Consider the following 16,104-nt stretch of genomic DNA (forward strand, 5'->3'; position numbering starts at 1 on the left):
TATATATAAAATAAATAATTTTCATTTCATTTCTATCAACTTAGGTTTTGCATGAATTAAGATGAGATTTAAAAAGTAATAAGTAAAATTTTAATTTTATGCATTTTTTTGTTTTTTTTCTAGGTTTGCTGGCTATGACATTATTGGGTAGTGTTGGAGAATCATACGAAGAACTTGCTCAAGCACTTCAATTTTCTAAAGGTAAATAGGCAGGGATTGTCGTATTGTTATTTTGAATGCATAGAAACATACATGTCAATCTTGATCAAATCTAAATAGAAGTGTTATTGTCTTCATGCGCTCTACCAACGCATTTAATAAATTAATTCCCGATGGCTTAGAATACCACAAAATTGATATTTGAATGCCAGCACCATAATAAGGAAAACCTCGATATGTCCTGATCTAAATTACCTTGAAGCCCACATAATATATTTTAAGTTAATGAAAACATTATCAGTGCTTCCTTCCCTAAATTAATTAACTTATTAAGCGCAAAAACAATAATATTTACTTGAAGAACAATCTGTATATATTCATGTAAAATCACATAAATAACTAATAATATAATATTATATACCTACCTTTTCAGACATAAAACTGAACCGCAATACTCACGAGCAATTCGGTGAATTATTACGAGCGTTAAACTCAGACAATGTCTCTAGTAAAACTTTATACGCAGATGTTATTTTTGCTGACAAGAGTTCTAAATTGCGGCTCGAGTACAGAGATTACTTAAAGAGGGTGTACGACGGTGACGCATTGGGACTCGATTTTAAGGATCAACTAACAGCAAAAGATGCCATTAATGAGTAAGCACGACAGAATCATAAGAAATTTAAATTTGACACGGTCTTTAATTATTTTTCAATGTAAATTTCCATGACATTTAGATTCAGTCACAATCAGTGTAGGCGATATGGATTTATAAGCTGTTTGTTTATTTATATTTTGTTCGTCCTGACGACCTTGAAACTTACATACCGACCGAAAAGCGCGTATTATACTATATTATATTTAGTTTCTAAATTTAGAAGCAAATTTATAAATTAGAGGCTTCTTGTCAGACTGTCCTAAATTTTTATTATTCCAAACCTTTTTGACAGAATATTTCTGGAAAATATTGGGCTATTTATATTAGTCAGGTATAAGATGTATTTAAATAACTCAAGTTTTAAGTCACTTAATACAATTACACCTTCCTCAATATATTTCTATTTAGACTTCTAAATCAGAAACTATCATGACTTCTTCTTCAAATTTAGGATACTAACTTTGAATGCGATAACGCTTTCCTAAATTCAATGTCGACTAAATTTTGGATAATGTAAAAAGCACAAAAGATTGTAAAATCCGTTAAGATTATAATGCAACTCGCGAGATTATAAGCTATCGACAAATTGCGATCCATTTATTAAGTATCGATGACAATACAATAATTTCAAGAGTTTATCTTATTATCGCGTGTTTTTACATTTTTTTATAAACTGTATTGATCGTTATTTCCATGAATCCGCGCAAACATCATTAATATATACTTGCAATACGTATGTTTGCACGCAATGAGTGACCCGGGTCACATTAATAGAGCAATAACAGAACGTTTTCTAAGAAACAAAACATTTGTTAAATAATTAAAATCCGGAAGGTTATCAGATGTTTATGACAAAACAGCATTTTTTTTAAATTATGTCTTTATTTTAGTATATACTCAGTAGTAGCCAGGAGGCGAAACCGCGAAAATAACGAAGGGTTTTTAAGGATATTTCACATATCAGACACTTCTTAGCAAGTTTATTACTGGATGTAGGTATATATGGATACTTTTTATCACGGGTTATGTGCTGGTCCTATATTCAAAATCCTCAACTCTAAACTCTTTCTACACATTAGATTTTTTAAGGAAATTAATTATCAATTACGCTAAAATTCCACCCATACCTATGAATCGATTGCGATAATTTTATTCTACTTCAATTTTCTTACTTCAGCAAAATTTTTACTTTCGTTTTAGTACACCTGAGCTTTTGACAAAAGCTCATTTGTAAATACGTACTTATACCTTTTCCTAACGATATGAAATTGTGCGAATCCCGAGTTACTCGACAACTGGGATACCGTATACTTCATTATTAGTTGTCTATATAAAAATTTTGTTTTCAGGTGGGTGAAAGACAACACACAGGGGAAAATATCGGATTTTCTAAAAGATAGCCTACCGGCTGCTACCAAAGTAGTCTTATTAAGTGCATTATACTTCAGCGGCCAATGGAAACATCCATTTTTAGTAGAATATACGCAGAAGTAAGTAAACATGTACCTGGAACATTAGCCAAATAACCACTGTTTGTATACAAAAATTGTTGTATATTACGACACTAAGACTTAAAAATATACAATAGGATAATATCATGTTGTATATTTTTTTTATTAGACAGTTGTAGTTGATTGTCTATTAGTATTGTCTTTATAAGGTTTTTTTTTTTTGTTTTTAGGTTACCATTTAATGCTCCAGTAGAAAATACTGTCATGGTAGATCAAATGCTGAATATAGGCAGTTTTCCATACTTGTCTTCATACTCTGATGGTATGTACGTCGATATTTTATGCTTCCAAAAACAATATCACATTTTTGGCCCTTATTCTTATGATGAACGCATACAACATATCCTCTTCAAGTAGGTGGCTTTAAGGCTGACTTTCCATAAAAATTCAAAAGTACATTATTTAAGTACAGTGTAATTACATTACTTTCAGATTATTGTTTAGTAACTATCGTTCTTAAACTAATTACTAGGCTATAGCAGAGCAGACTTACCTATAAAAGGAATAGCATATCTGTATATATATAAATGAATCGCCAAATGTAAGCGTTGCTAAGCTCGAGAACGGTTCGACCAATTGGGCAAAAATATTTTTGATCGTTTTTGTTAAGGCACAAGGAAGGTTTTAATGGAGAACTGTATGGTGTAATATAACAGTTCAACATTAAAACCCTGGACTTATAAAAAAAATCCTATTACAAATAATTCTTTAATATAATATCGTAATAATGATTATGATAACTTTTCAGATCTTCATATGATTGCTCTACCATATAATGATAGTATGACTACCATGTATGCGATAAAACCTCGCCGTCCACGAAAACTGACTTTACCAGATCTTTTGGATAAATTAGATTATTATAAAATCGATGACTTAATTAACAGATTATCAGAAAGAAAATGTGTGATTAGGTTTCCTAAAATGGACCTTCAAAAGACTGAAAAATTGGAAAGCTCTCTAAAAGCTCTTGGGATTAAATCTATATTCACACCAGGGCTTGCGAATTTTGCCTTGATGATAGATACGAATAAAGTTGAAAATAAAACCGAAGCAGAATTATTGAGCAGAATAAATACTGATGATGAAGAAACATCCAGGTCTTTTAAAGAGATAGTGAATAGTCTCCCTAATCCAGGAGTATATATTAATACAATACTGCATGATGTAAAAATAAAAATTGATGGTAAGATAATTTGTTCAGAACTGATACTTATCATACTAGCGAATGCATAGTTTTGCCCGCATAGAAATAGTTCTAATACTTAATAATTGCTATAATTAACAACTATCTATGTCCTTTTACGGGTCTTTCGCTGATCTTTGACTAAATGTCAGCAAAATGGTTTGAGTTATTTTGGCGTGAAAGTGTAACTTATATGAGGGTTCAGGCAACAATCCACCGCGATAGCCAAGTACGGGTTGGCAGATGTCACATGTCGACGAATTTGATCCTTGAACATAATAGTTTCTTCACGATGTTTTCCTTCACCGTTTTGAGCAGTTGTAATGTTATCCACATACAAAAATAATCTATTTATTTCCTGCACACTCCCTTGGTCTCGACGCACTGACTTATCTATTTTAAGTACATTACAATATAAGTATGAAATTTTTCAATTTATATTTCAGAATATGGCACTGAAGCAGTCGCCGCGTCAGGTGGTATTTTAGCCCGCACTGCCGAACAATTTTATGCAGATTCACCATTTTTCATATTTATACGAAATGAAAGAACAAAATTAGTGACTTTTAGTGCTGTTATTTTTGATCCAACAACATGACCAGCCTAGTTGAATGGAAGGCTATTAAAATCATTTCTATCTAATAAGATACTGCCTCATGTCTGAGAAATAAGAATAAGGAGTAAAAAGAAATGAGTTTGTTTAAGCACCTTATATTTATGAGAATAAACAGAAACATTAGCTATAGCTTGAAACCTGACCTACAGAAATAATTTATCTGTTGCCTCTTAATTTTTCAATTCTATCATTCAAAGTTTGCTTCCACTGTTCTTCTGATATACTCTGTGCCCATTCTGGAATTGATGTTTGTGGTAAAGCAAAATTAGCCATCGCCGACATAACCTGCAATTTTTGTAAGTAATTGTTCCAACTTAATAATCAATACTGAACCATTAACATTTTTCAACCTTTAAATAAAATAAATTTAAAGCTCCTAAGCATGAGGTTGAGAAACTATAGCAGAAAAAATATTTTACGTAAATATAATTTATATTTATGTAAAATATTGTTTCTGATAATTTTAATGAAAACTTTAAAACATTAGTATAAAATAGAAAAAATTTTCAGTCAATTAGACAAACTTAAAGAAGAGATACCTAGAAGAACTACATACTTTGTTGCCTTTTCCATTCATGATTGTTATATTTTGTTACAAATAAATAATGCTCCTTTTATTTTGTTATTTATTTGTAAATCCTGTCCAAACTCATTAAAAAAGATTAAGCATTTTTTAAATGCACTACATAAAATTGACTGTTGCAAAGAATATTGTAATGTTTTCAAAGCTTTAAATTATTGAATACATAAAATTTAGCAATAATTGTACTTGCCTAATTGAACTTCACAATTTTTTTGTAGATATTCATCTTGTTATTGAGGCATTTAAAAATTTCTAGTAAATCAGTAGTAAAGAAATGTACCTGCTGGGCTCTCTCATTATCCATCTGAATAGGATCTGTAGATCTTGGTGAACTCCATACCTCCCTCGTTAATATATTTTCCATTGGTTCTATTTGTGGCACATCAGCTGCAGGTGATTGTGAGGTTTCTATATCCTGTGAATTATTGAAGACTTTAAGAAGAAGTCCCCTAGAGGGGTATAGGGCAAATATATGATATACATCTGTTTTACTGGACGATTTTCTTTATAGACAAGTAGATGCTTCTGTGTTCTGCCAGAGTCCCCAAGGGGAATGAAATCCAGGACCCCTTGGTTCTACGATCTCAAATCTTCTTTGATGTATTTTGTGTGTATTGTATGTTAAATCAAACTCAAAAAATATTAATGAACAATTAAGAAGCTATAAACTTACACTATCGGCATCATCACTGTCATGGTCGTTTAGTACAGCCTCTGGCCCTTGAGGTAAAGGTTCGTAGCCAAAGTGATCATTTTGTTCATCATCACTATCATCATGATTGCCGTTCGTAATTAAGTCATGCCGAGGTGGCGGTGTTAAGTTTTGTGGTGAATTATCAGGAGGTTCAGGCCCTTGACAAACCATTATAAGTCTTTGCAAATACAACAAGACTCGATAAACTGCGTTTTAGTGTTTGTACAATGCACCTAGTATTTTAATAGTGATTTTGGAATAAATGAATAAAAATTATTATATTTTTGGTTTTATATATAGCATTGTAAAAAAATATGATACTTTAAACGAACTACGTAAATATTGTATGTTGTACAGAGAAAGAAATGTGGTACCCACTCAATATCACACGTTAAGATCTAGTTACTACGTATTCAATATGTATATTGTAATTGTACTAGTTTAGTAGTTTTTTTAGTACTTAATCGTAAAGCGCAAATATTAACTCGTCAACCAAAGAGTAATATAATAATATGTCGTCAGCTGTCAGTCAAAATACAGACTTTATAATAACTTTGGTTTAGCTACATAAATTAAAGTATCCATTCATCGTACGGATTGTTACGATTTACTTACTAGATTAGGTATCTAGGAATTTAGTTGACCTACCCATTCAATTTGTTTTGATCACTACTACCAGGTAATCAAAGTTTGCTAGCTAGGATTTTTAAAATTATATTTCAATGTTGTTTCAAATATCAGTTAACAACTGTATAATTTTTATACAAACGAGTCACATATTTTTGTTATCCACCTACATTTGATTAACTAGATCGTTATCTGTGGCTTATACAAATGTCATGTGTCAAGTGTCAATTTGATGGCGATTTCAATTTCATTTTGATGGTGAAAAAAGGAAAAAAATCTACTGTTACATTTTCATTTTATAAACATTTCATAAAATCCATCAAAATAACGCCGCCAAGAATTTTTGGTTTCCTTTTGCTACTAAGTTGTGCCTACGCAATTATGGCTTGGAGAAGCCATGGAGTTAATAATGCAGATATGATACGTAATCTCAGAGGTAAACAATTTCGAACTAGCTACATCCAAAACTGTGAACTTTATCGAGTTTTAAGTGTATGTATGTATACGAATTAAAGTTCGTTTTCAAGAGAGATTAATGCGGTACTTTTTTATGAAATTTATATGTGAAATTTAAATTTTTATTACTAAGGAAAGAAACGTAGCTCCATGTCTATCTGTTGCAATTAAATTTATCTGTACAATACACATTAAAATATCGAATTTTTTAATGAGTGTCTAATCTTTTTTATAGCAAATGGAATTATTAAATCGGATGCTGTAGCAAATGCTATGCAGGGTGTCGACAGAAAGAATTATTGTCCTTATGCACCTTACCATGATTCTCCACAGGCCATTGGATATTCTGCTACAATAAGTGCACCTCATATGGTAAATATATGGTTCATTACTTATTTATATTCCATTATTTATTCATATTTACTCACTTGTGTGGAAATTGTTCATAATAACTTAACTAATTACTTGTATTTACACTCAAACTTTTAAATAAGTGATCAACTTTTTTTTACATTTTATACCTTTTCAGCATGCTCATGCTTTGGAAAGGTTGAAAAATCAATTGATACCTGGTGAGAAAGCTTTAGATGTTGGATCTGGATCTGGTTACTTGACATCCTGTATGGCTATCATGGTTGGTGAGCAAGGCAAGGTGGTTGGCATAGATCACATACCGGAGCTTGTTGCATTGGCAACTAAAAACATAAATCATGACAACCCAGATTTGCTGAAATCAGAAAGAATTAAACTTATTAGTAAGTAAAGAAATGATTTGGTTGATATGAGTTTTTATTGCTTTCATTACAGAGATCTTACAAATTTTGTTAGCCATTTGAAATAAGAATATTGAATTAAACTGAAAGCACCATAAAATCTATACACTTTTATAAAAAAAAAACACAAAAAAGTTTGTTTCATTAATTAGCTACCCGAAACATTAAAATCCTGTTAAATATTGAGAATTATATCTTCTAGCTGGTGATGGTCGTTTAGGATATCCACCCGAAGCACCTTACAATGCTATTCATGTTGGAGCAGCTGCACCTACCTTACCACAAGCTGTATGTATATTTATAACATATAGTTATGGGGTCATAACTTAATTTATAAAATTATTGAAAAAAAAAGAAATACAACAATTTTTGTTCAAAAAACCACTTTATATATTACCTTGTGAAAAATTCATCCAAATAATCTAAGTTGTTATTAATATTTGCATGTCTAAAGGCATAGGTTTCATTGCACACGGGCGCTACACGAGCTAGAGCGGCTGCTGGTAATTAATGATTTTAATATGTAATATGTAAAACAATATAATAGTTTATATTTTACAGTTAGTTGAGCAGTTGAAACCAGGAGGGAGGCTCATTGTACCTGTTGGACCTGAAGGAGGAGAGCAACATTTAACACAAGTATGTAATATTCTTATTTTGGCAATGGCAAATCAAAACATATCATTTTTCGATACACAATCTGTTATTGTAATAGAAATATTAAGTATAAATGTGGTGTTTATAACTCTGTTTTATGAAAATAATACATACTTTTCTTTTCCAGGTGGATAAAGCAATGGACGGTACAACAACAGTAAAGAAATTAATGAGCGTAATTTACGTACCGCTTACTGATAAGAATCACCAATATCGTGAGTGACCCGGCATAATCTTAATATTTATCATTGTTTCTTTCTTCATAGCAACCACACTAATACATCGCCTTGTCCAAAACATGTGATTATAAACAATAATTAATGACTACTCTAGTTAAGGCAACTAGCTATATTTATTATTTATTGTATTTGCTTGTAATCCTTATATTTCCTTATGTATGTATGTATGTATCATAAGTGATAGCATCTAAGACATATCTAAATAAATAAGTTCTATTTGTATTTTATGCTTCCCTTTGTAAAAGTAGATTTGATAAATATTTCATTGGTATTGAGTAGCTTAAATGGAAGAATTTGTCTAGGCTCATCAAATTTAAAATCAGGGCTGGAAAGCTGTACTACTATATAACGTATTGTACTTTTAGCTATATATTGTAGTATGTAATTTGCTCATGTGATAGATATTTACACTATTTTAAACTATGGCAAATAATGAATAATTTTTCAGATTAGTCCTTTTAAATATGTGATGAATTTAATTGCCTCTAAGATATTGGTGGTGTGTTGGAACGTAGTATGTACCTTACCATAAGTCCTATAATTTATTATAAATTAATAAAATAATTGTTTTAGGTTCTTGGCGTTAACGCTTTTATCCTATGACATGAAATAAAATGCAATGAAAATAATATGATTTTAATTTTTGACATTGTTATCTTTTTACACAATTATACAAACTTTATTTTTAACAGCTACTTTTTATTTTTAAATAACTTTCCTCCAAAATTCCTTTTTCCGAATGGCTTTTCTTCTTTCTTTGAATCTGATGGTTTCGTTTTTATGTGCAATATTGAGTATAAAGTTTCAGCTTCTCTTTTATTTTCCAAAATTTCTGCAAGTTGATTCTAAAAAGCACAAAATATATATATATATATAATATGTATATAAGTTCTTATAAAAAAATGTTTGTTTCTCTTTTTTCTTCTTAATTAATGTTTGTCCTCTCAAAAATTTAATTTACAATTACATACCTCAGATAAATTAATTAAATGATCTAATGATACACCTCTGTTCATTAATCTTGTGATGTTTTTGGAGGTGACACCGGGAAGTTTTTGTACAAAATCATGCACTAGAATATTGTATCTCTCATAACACACATCATCAGCTGTATTCTCCCCACTAAGGGCTAAAGCTTCTGCTACGTTTGGATTTTTTCTTCCTTGCTATAATAAAAAGTCTTCAAAATCATTCAAGTTATAAAAATGCAGTACTAAACAAAATAAAATAACATATTTCGTAATTTTATTTATTTTAAGAGCGGATTTTTCGGACGTAATCAAAGGGCACGAATAGCAAGCCATAAAGTATGTAGGGCCATATTTGCTGTAAGTGTCTCTTTAAATTAACAAAAATGTTCAAATAACCTGACATTTTTGATCATTTCGTTTAAGACTAACATTTCAATTGCTAACACAAAATTCTCCATTTTTCCTCGCGTTGGCGTTCGTCTCTTTCGCAACAGAACTCCAAACTCTTGCAATAAGCTCACTTTGAACTTTATTGCCACGAGATAAGGTGTTAATTTGAATTAAAGTACGTATATACAAAGTCATTCGCGCATTTTTTGACAACCATTTAAAAAGCGATTGTGAGTCTAGTTCTTTCCTATACGTCAATTTATTATATTAAAATATATGATAAGGAGACAAAAGCGCATTATAGTAAGTCATAATTACCTTTAGCTCATAAAATAGTTCAACAGTTGCATATGGACTTGGGGACCAAACAAGCTTGAGTCTGGGAAAATGTATTGTTAAAAGCTGCAATTTCTGTTGTATATCAACTCTAGATATATCAGTGGAAACAACAAAATTTCCCTGCAATATTATAAATAAAAATTAAAAAATATTCCTTTTATAAGATTGATGGTGATGATGATGATTGATTGTTGATTGATATTTTACTCGTGCTGTACATGATGGTATATATCCTATTATAGTTGTTCTCCATAAATTTTTATTAATAAAAATTTAATACTGAAAGAATTTTTCATATCAGACCAGTAGTTCCAGTTATTAGCGCATTCAAACAGACCAATTTTAGTATGAAAATTTTGGAGCAGTTTAGAATAAAAAATGGCTTAAACTTTAATTATTAGTAACCTTGGATTTAAATTATTTTATGTATTGAACATTGTCACAATATATAATAGATGTATTGTTTATATAGTTGAAAAACAAGTATTTTTAAATCATTTAAATTGATATAATAATTGATTTCTAACAACCTGCAAATTGAAAGGCTTGTTTTGATCAAATTCGATGAGTAATATGGGTCTGCTATAATTTCGACACATTTGTGTGCATTGCGTGTACAGCCTACCAGAGTTGAGGGAACCGATCAAATCCGATATTGATTTCCGTTCGACGCAAATGTCGGGTGTAAGAATATAGTCGCCAATCTACAAATGGAGAATCAATTTAGTAATATGTAAAATAGGTTAAGAGCAGAATTACAACATAAGGCACTGTCGTTGTATTAAATATAAAAATATATAGAACTATCAAATAAATTCATTGAATATTATATACTAGCTTTTTGCGATAATTGACAAAGGAGCTGGATTAGCATCGCTGATAATTATAAAATATTTGCAGAAGATGCCTGTGCAGATGGATTTCCATCGAGGCTTGATAAGGAATAAGGAAAGAATTGATGGAGGGAATTAACAAAAGGATTGGGAAGGGTAAGGCATAGGATACGGGCCTGCGGCACCCCCCACTCACCGAACGAAACACAGTAGCATGCTACTATATCACGCCGATCTTCTGTAGGCTTGTACCATTCTCGGTGTGAGCTGGTCCAATTCGTGCCAAAGCGTGCTTGTTGCCCACAATAATAGCAACAAATAGCTGTTTGCCTGCGGCTTCGCCCGCGTTTTAAAGAAAAAATCAAGACAGTTTCGGTGTTTTCCCCACATAGTTCCCGTTCTGGTGCGATTATCGGGATAAAAACTATTCTATATCCTGTCTCGGGTCTACAACTGTACCAAATTTGATCTAAATCACATTGATAATATCAGTAGATTCATTAAAATTGATATTAAGGCCCATGTGATATTTGGATAAGGTTTGTGGTAAGGTTTCATTACTGTAAAAGATATAAACTAATTCAAGATGCATCAATTATTGTTATATATCACGCTTTAGTTCATTTTATCAGTCCTAGATTCCTTTGTATATTCACTGATGTAATTCCTATCTGTAGTTGCAGAAACTATGTTTAAAATAACCTAAGGGCTAAAGACATACTTTAGTAGAGCTACTTACAACAATAGTGACAGGCTCTATATTTATCCCTTTTCGGTGTAGTAACGCAGGCAAATCCGACCGAAACTCACGCATATCAACTATTATTACTGGCTTTTCTTTTTGTTGATTTTGCCCGCCTACAAAATATAAATATTTGGTAAAGATAAAAATCCTAATGAACATTTGATATCTTCATATAAGTAGAAAAGTTTATTATAATTTAATCATAAAGGAGAATAGAATTTAAAATACCTGCTTTTCTAGTATCGCTAGGAGTAGGTTCTTCTTCCACATGAAGATTAAAATATTCATCAGTCTTACCATCTTGATATGATGGTACCACCATTACCTAAAAAAGTCAAAACTTCAACATCATGGAACAATTTCATCTCATATTGTTAAAAAATAAATGAATTTGCTTTTAAGTTTTACTTCCACACTACTTACAGCAATTTTATTTCATAATAAACAACTACTCACACTTTTAGTTTGAATCAATAGCTCAAATGCTTGTTTTTCTCTCCTCAAAGATGTGAGATATGCTTGTTCCTCAACTGTTTTATCATGTATTAGAAAATAAACTTTCGAGATAGGTTCCTGTGGTGCCTTTCTACACTCAAACAGTTCTATTTGTCTTACAGCCGCTATGTCACTGTGGTACAAAATAATATATTCAGGACGAAATGATTCTAATGTTTCTTCTAGAGAGAAGTGGTTGCCATTCTGTTTAAATGTTTGTATACATACAATTGGCTTTTCCTTTTCGATCTCTGTGAGGTTTATATTTTCCATCTATAAGAATATATTCATTATTAAAACCATAAATAATAATAATTCTTTATTTGCATAATGTGTGTACAAAAGTTAAAAAAATTACAATACAATCAACACATTAGCCACATAGGACATGCAAATTTAATTAGCTCCACATTATTACATAATAATATTACAGTAGTTAATAATAAGTAAAATAAATAATAAAATATAAAGCACCTGAGAAATTGGTTCAAACATGCTTGCTTCTAATAGTTTTTCCTTTTCAATATTCTCTGTGGCAATTTGAGACAAAGTAAGTAGGTAATTAGACTGATTGAACTCGTCTGCATTATCCTGATCATTCATTTTGCCTGTCTCACTTGTTTCTGTTGATGTTTGTAGGCCGGTTTTGTCAATTTGCAATGCTAAATCGTTTTTAAAATTTTTAAATTTCGCAGATACTGAATTAATTGTCAAATCCCTTCGAAACGCGTTGTATAAGAGATATCTGAACGCGCCCATAGTGAGAAAATTATTTATTTGACAACAGGTTTTATTATCTAAGCAAAGTATTAAAACTTTTGTGTTGTTAAGTGAACCATTCTTCTTTTTAACTTCATCTGGTATTTCATTTATAAGCAAATCACTTAAACATTGCCATTTTGGGGGAGGCTCTGGATCAAATTCTGAAATAAATATTTGCTTTTCCTGTAATTAATGTAGCAGTAATTGTATTAATTGTATTGGTTTTTCCTAATAATTTTACTACCGTTTTTATTATTGTACACCCTTCCCTTGGCGAGTCGAAATAAATGTTCTGCAGAATCCAAAAGAATCCATCCAGAATTAACTTGAGCATATTCTGCAGTCCTGTATTTGCTTACTAGTGCGTAAAATGATACTGCATCATCGTGAATTAGATTTCTGTAAATTGAGAATGACACATTTATATGTTTAAATTTAATACACACATAAGATCAAGATCAAATTGAGATTACATAATTATTTTTGTGTTCAGATGAAATGTGTACAATTAATATTGATTGTATTACTAGAATGTTGATATTTAAATTTGTAGAAACTTCGGAACCGAACTGAAGGCAAATTGTACAGACGGAAATTTTTTTAAGAGAAATACAAAAAACAAAAAAATAATACTCACATAATCATAGTTCGCAAAACTTTTAGATCTTGAATATATTCCTTAGTTCTTGTGCTAAGCTGGTGCCAAACACAATCCAATTGGGATTGAAGAATTTTATGAAACTTTTTTGTTAAACAGTTTTCTGTTGTAATTTCCTGAATGAAGTAAATTGATAAGAAAAAGAATGGATCTACATATAATAAACCAAAAATTTCCAAATTTTCAAGTAAATTAATATACTGAAGATAATATTACACAAATAAATAAATAATACACAAGTACAAAACCCCTATAACTCTTTCTCTTTGTAAATTTTAACAAGCCTCAATACCTGCATGTCAATAGTTCTATTTATGCTTTTCAGTTGTTTGACAGTGTAGTTCATGATATCCAGAAGGCAAGATTGTATGTTGCCCATATGAGATGTCAGAGGAATGTGGAGCTCTTCCACTTGAGCTTGTCTGCATTTTAAACTCTTAATTGTGGTGCCATGGAACCTTAAAGTATTTGCTGTTATTAGTAGTATCAAAACTCACTCCTATTTTAACTTCTAAAGGTTTATCTTGGTTTGTATGAAAAAATAATTCTTAGGAAAGTGAAAAAGTGCTCTCATATAGTGTAGGTGAGTACTAAGAAAGGACTAATTTAATGGGGAGTTAATAAGAATAAATTCCAGCTTTGTGTGTTTGGGTTAGCTTATAATTTAATATGTTGCATATTTAAGTTAAAAAACAGTTTGATATAGCTTTTAAGTAGAAAATTTTGATAAAATAATATGCTCCATATTGGTCAAGTTTAAATTAGTGTTTTTACATATTACTATTTTAGATACACATACCTTGGCCATAAATATAGTTCTGTAACAAACAGAGCTCTCATCACTTTCTCAACTTGATGGAAACCAAATGTAAATGATATAGGAGAGTTTGAGAATGCTTTTATAAAACCAGTCTGAAAGAAATAATATACAGTGTAAACTCTTTAGTGTTGTTTCTTTTTTTCTTTTTTTTTTTACAAAAAAATCTCAATAACGTAATAATTTGTTAATTTGGTAGGTTTACTGTGCAATAATAAACATTCATGCACTCTTTATAATGCAACAGCTATCTGCATTCCTAGGGAATATGTTAATATTTAGACATCATATTTAATGTAATTGCTTATATTATTGTCTCTTCCCTCCACATTACTTAAACTCAGTGTAACAAAAAAAAGGCTTAGTTCTTTGCAATATTTACAAAGATCTAATACTGAATATCCTACCCTACTAATATTATAAATGCGAAAGTTTGTAAGGATGTGTGTGTGTTTGTTACTCTTTCATGCAAAAATACTGAACCAATTGCAATAAAATTTGGTACGTAGACAGATGGACAACTGGAATAACATATAGGCTACTTTTTATCCTGATATTCCTATGGGATACGGACTTATGCAGGTGAAACCGAAGGGCGCAGCTAGTGTTTTCTAAATATGAGTGTCATTTTCTCACTACATCGAAATTAAAAGTGTTTTTTTATACCTTATTCTTTTGTCTATACAGTCTCAAAACAAATGCTTCTTGACAAGACTCTAGTACAGTGTGTGCCCTTAATACTATTATTCCAGAAATCTTATCAACTGGTATTCGATTCTTTAATAAGTCAACAACTAATATTCTTGTACCTGCAAAGTATATACCCCCTTCTAGATATGTTTTCTCTCTGTAACATAATTTTAGCAATCCATTATTTTTGTTTTCTGTTTCTGGTCATTATTATCTTTACGGACTGAGCTCAATATTAAATTTATGAGATGTTATGATTACTTTTATGCCAAATGAATTTATTATAATGTAAAATTAAAACTATACGAATTTGTAGAAATTAATTCTACAATTCTCATTGTTTTAATTTTTATAAACATGATTTTTTTGTTGTGAGATACATACCTATAAAAATCAATAATACAAGAATTGATATGGTCATGAGAAATAATAATTAATATATAAAAACAAACCTTTCTGATCCTTTGATTGGCAGAGAAAACAAATTTAATTTTTTATTAAAATATGTTTCTTCATGTTCATTACTATTTAATACCAAGACTAAATTTGCAGGATTTTTGTACACCCATAAAATATTTGAAATTATATTATTATAATTCAAACCTCTGCAAAATAAGGTATATAATTACACCAATGTTCATTAATATTCTTATAATAAAAACTAAAGTATAAAACATTAACGTTAATAGAGAGCAGTTACTGATACACTTAGTATATACTTATAGTACCGACATACTTAGCAAGAATAAGTAAGGCGTCCTTTTCAAACACATCCATAAAAATTTGTTTTTCGAACAATAACAATGGATATTTCGTTTCAACGTTTTTTGTTAGCTCATTTGTTTCATCTAACTCTTCCATATTTTGTGATCTGTTATTACTAGGAACTGTCCTGTATTGTTTTGCTTGATTCTTGATAATAAAAATAAAGAATGAGATGTTATTCAATTCAATTTAATATATCAAAAACTTGCTGGCCTGTTTGAAACATTTTGGGTTTTATTTCTCCTTAAGAACCTTCCCTATACTTTAACAAAGCCATTAAAAAATAGCCGAATTGGTTGAGCCGTTCTCTAGTTTTACGCTAGCAATACATTTGGCGATTCGTTTTTATTTATATCAAAAATAAATTGTAAGAAAACAGTTTCAAGGCAGCATAAGCCATAATACATGAGTGTTGACAAATGACAAATATGAATAGGTCAGTCGGACAGCTGTCCGACTAATCCAGATTATTCTAAGTGA

General features: G+C 30.5%; 4 protein-coding genes across 4 annotated transcripts; 2 read left to right on the forward strand and 2 right to left on the reverse strand.

Moving 5' to 3' along the window:
* The first annotated feature begins 134 nt into the window (after positions 1 to 134).
* Positions 135 to 4,112, forward strand: LOC119834315 (serine protease inhibitor 28Dc-like). Its single transcript, XM_038358654.1, has 6 exons — positions 135 to 201; positions 593 to 815; positions 2,167 to 2,307; positions 2,499 to 2,590; positions 3,077 to 3,514; positions 3,961 to 4,112. The coding sequence occupies exons 1-6, from the start codon at positions 135 to 137 to the stop codon at positions 4,110 to 4,112; spliced, it is 1,113 nt and encodes a 370-aa protein (XP_038214582.1).
* A 24-nt stretch (positions 4,113 to 4,136) lies between these two features.
* On the reverse strand, positions 4,137 to 5,923 carry LOC119834625 (male-enhanced antigen 1-like). Its single transcript, XM_038359038.1, has 3 exons — positions 5,387 to 5,923; positions 4,994 to 5,128; positions 4,137 to 4,415 (listed from the first exon to the last, which is right to left on the reverse strand). The coding sequence occupies exons 1-3, from the start codon at positions 5,576 to 5,578 to the stop codon at positions 4,287 to 4,289; spliced, it is 456 nt and encodes a 151-aa protein (XP_038214966.1). The 5' UTR covers positions 5,579 to 5,923; the 3' UTR covers positions 4,137 to 4,286.
* Positions 5,924 to 6,270: 347 nt separating this feature from the next.
* LOC119834620 (protein-L-isoaspartate(D-aspartate) O-methyltransferase-like) lies at positions 6,271 to 8,788 on the forward strand. Its single transcript, XM_038359033.1, has 6 exons — positions 6,271 to 6,470; positions 6,726 to 6,862; positions 7,020 to 7,245; positions 7,466 to 7,551; positions 7,825 to 7,902; positions 8,048 to 8,788. The coding sequence occupies exons 1-6, from the start codon at positions 6,290 to 6,292 to the stop codon at positions 8,141 to 8,143; spliced, it is 804 nt and encodes a 267-aa protein (XP_038214961.1). The 5' UTR covers positions 6,271 to 6,289; the 3' UTR covers positions 8,144 to 8,788.
* Positions 8,789 to 8,822: 34 nt separating this feature from the next.
* On the reverse strand, positions 8,823 to 16,025 carry LOC119834611 (DNA repair endonuclease XPF-like). Its single transcript, XM_038359019.1, has 15 exons — positions 15,596 to 16,025; positions 15,312 to 15,464; positions 14,836 to 15,016; positions 14,152 to 14,264; positions 13,645 to 13,810; positions 13,332 to 13,468; positions 12,939 to 13,093; positions 12,407 to 12,855; positions 11,894 to 12,205; positions 11,666 to 11,762; positions 11,432 to 11,550; positions 10,390 to 10,563; positions 9,839 to 9,979; positions 9,131 to 9,325; positions 8,823 to 9,004 (listed from the first exon to the last, which is right to left on the reverse strand). Exons 1-15 carry the CDS (start codon positions 15,718 to 15,720, stop codon positions 8,852 to 8,854), a joined length of 2,670 nt encoding a protein of 889 aa, XP_038214947.1. The 5' UTR covers positions 15,721 to 16,025; the 3' UTR covers positions 8,823 to 8,851.
* Between the last annotated feature and the right edge of the window lie 79 nt (positions 16,026 to 16,104).

This window comes from Zerene cesonia, chromosome 19, assembly GCF_012273895.1.
Source record: "Zerene cesonia ecotype Mississippi chromosome 19, Zerene_cesonia_1.1, whole genome shotgun sequence".
NCBI classification, from domain to species: domain Eukaryota; kingdom Metazoa; phylum Arthropoda; class Insecta; order Lepidoptera; family Pieridae; genus Zerene; species Zerene cesonia.

Bases quoted from the DNA above. Each gene is read 5' to 3' on its own strand.
- LOC119834315 (XM_038358654.1), top strand. From the start codon at position 135: ATGACATTATTGGGTAGTGTTGGAGAATCATACGAAGAACTTGCTCAA. The intron at 816-2,166 runs GTAAGCACGACA...TTTTGTTTTCAG, and splicing joins GCAAAAGATGCCATTAATGA to GTGGGTGAAAGACAACACAC. The intron at 2,591-3,076 runs GTATGTACGTCG...ATAACTTTTCAG, and splicing joins CTTGTCTTCATACTCTGATG to ATCTTCATATGATTGCTCTA.
- LOC119834625 (XM_038359038.1), bottom strand. From the start codon at position 5,578: ATGGTTTGTCAAGGGCCTGAACCTCCTGATAATTCACCACAAAACTTA. The intron at 5,129-5,386 runs GTAAGTTTATAG...AATAATTCACAG, and splicing joins ACAGTGATGATGCCGATAGT to GATATAGAAACCTCACAATC. The intron at 4,416-4,993 runs GTACATTTCTTT...CAAAAATTGCAG, and splicing joins ATAATGAGAGAGCCCAGCAG to GTTATGTCGGCGATGGCTAA.
- LOC119834620 (XM_038359033.1), top strand. From the start codon at position 6,290: ATGGTGAAAAAAGGAAAAAAATCTACTGTTACATTTTCATTTTATAAA. The intron at 7,552-7,824 runs GTATGTATATTT...TATATTTTACAG, and splicing joins CACCTACCTTACCACAAGCT to TTAGTTGAGCAGTTGAAACC. The intron at 7,903-8,047 runs GTATGTAATATT...TTTCTTTTCCAG, and splicing joins GAGAGCAACATTTAACACAA to GTGGATAAAGCAATGGACGG.
- LOC119834611 (XM_038359019.1), bottom strand. From the start codon at position 15,720: ATGGAAGAGTTAGATGAAACAAATGAGCTAACAAAAAACGTTGAAACG. The intron at 11,551-11,665 runs GTATTTTAAATT...TATATTTTGTAG, and splicing joins TAGCGATACTAGAAAAGCAG to GCGGGCAAAATCAACAAAAA. The intron at 9,980-10,389 runs GTTGTTAGAAAT...ATAATATTGCAG, and splicing joins ACAAGCCTTTCAATTTGCAG to GGAAATTTTGTTGTTTCCAC.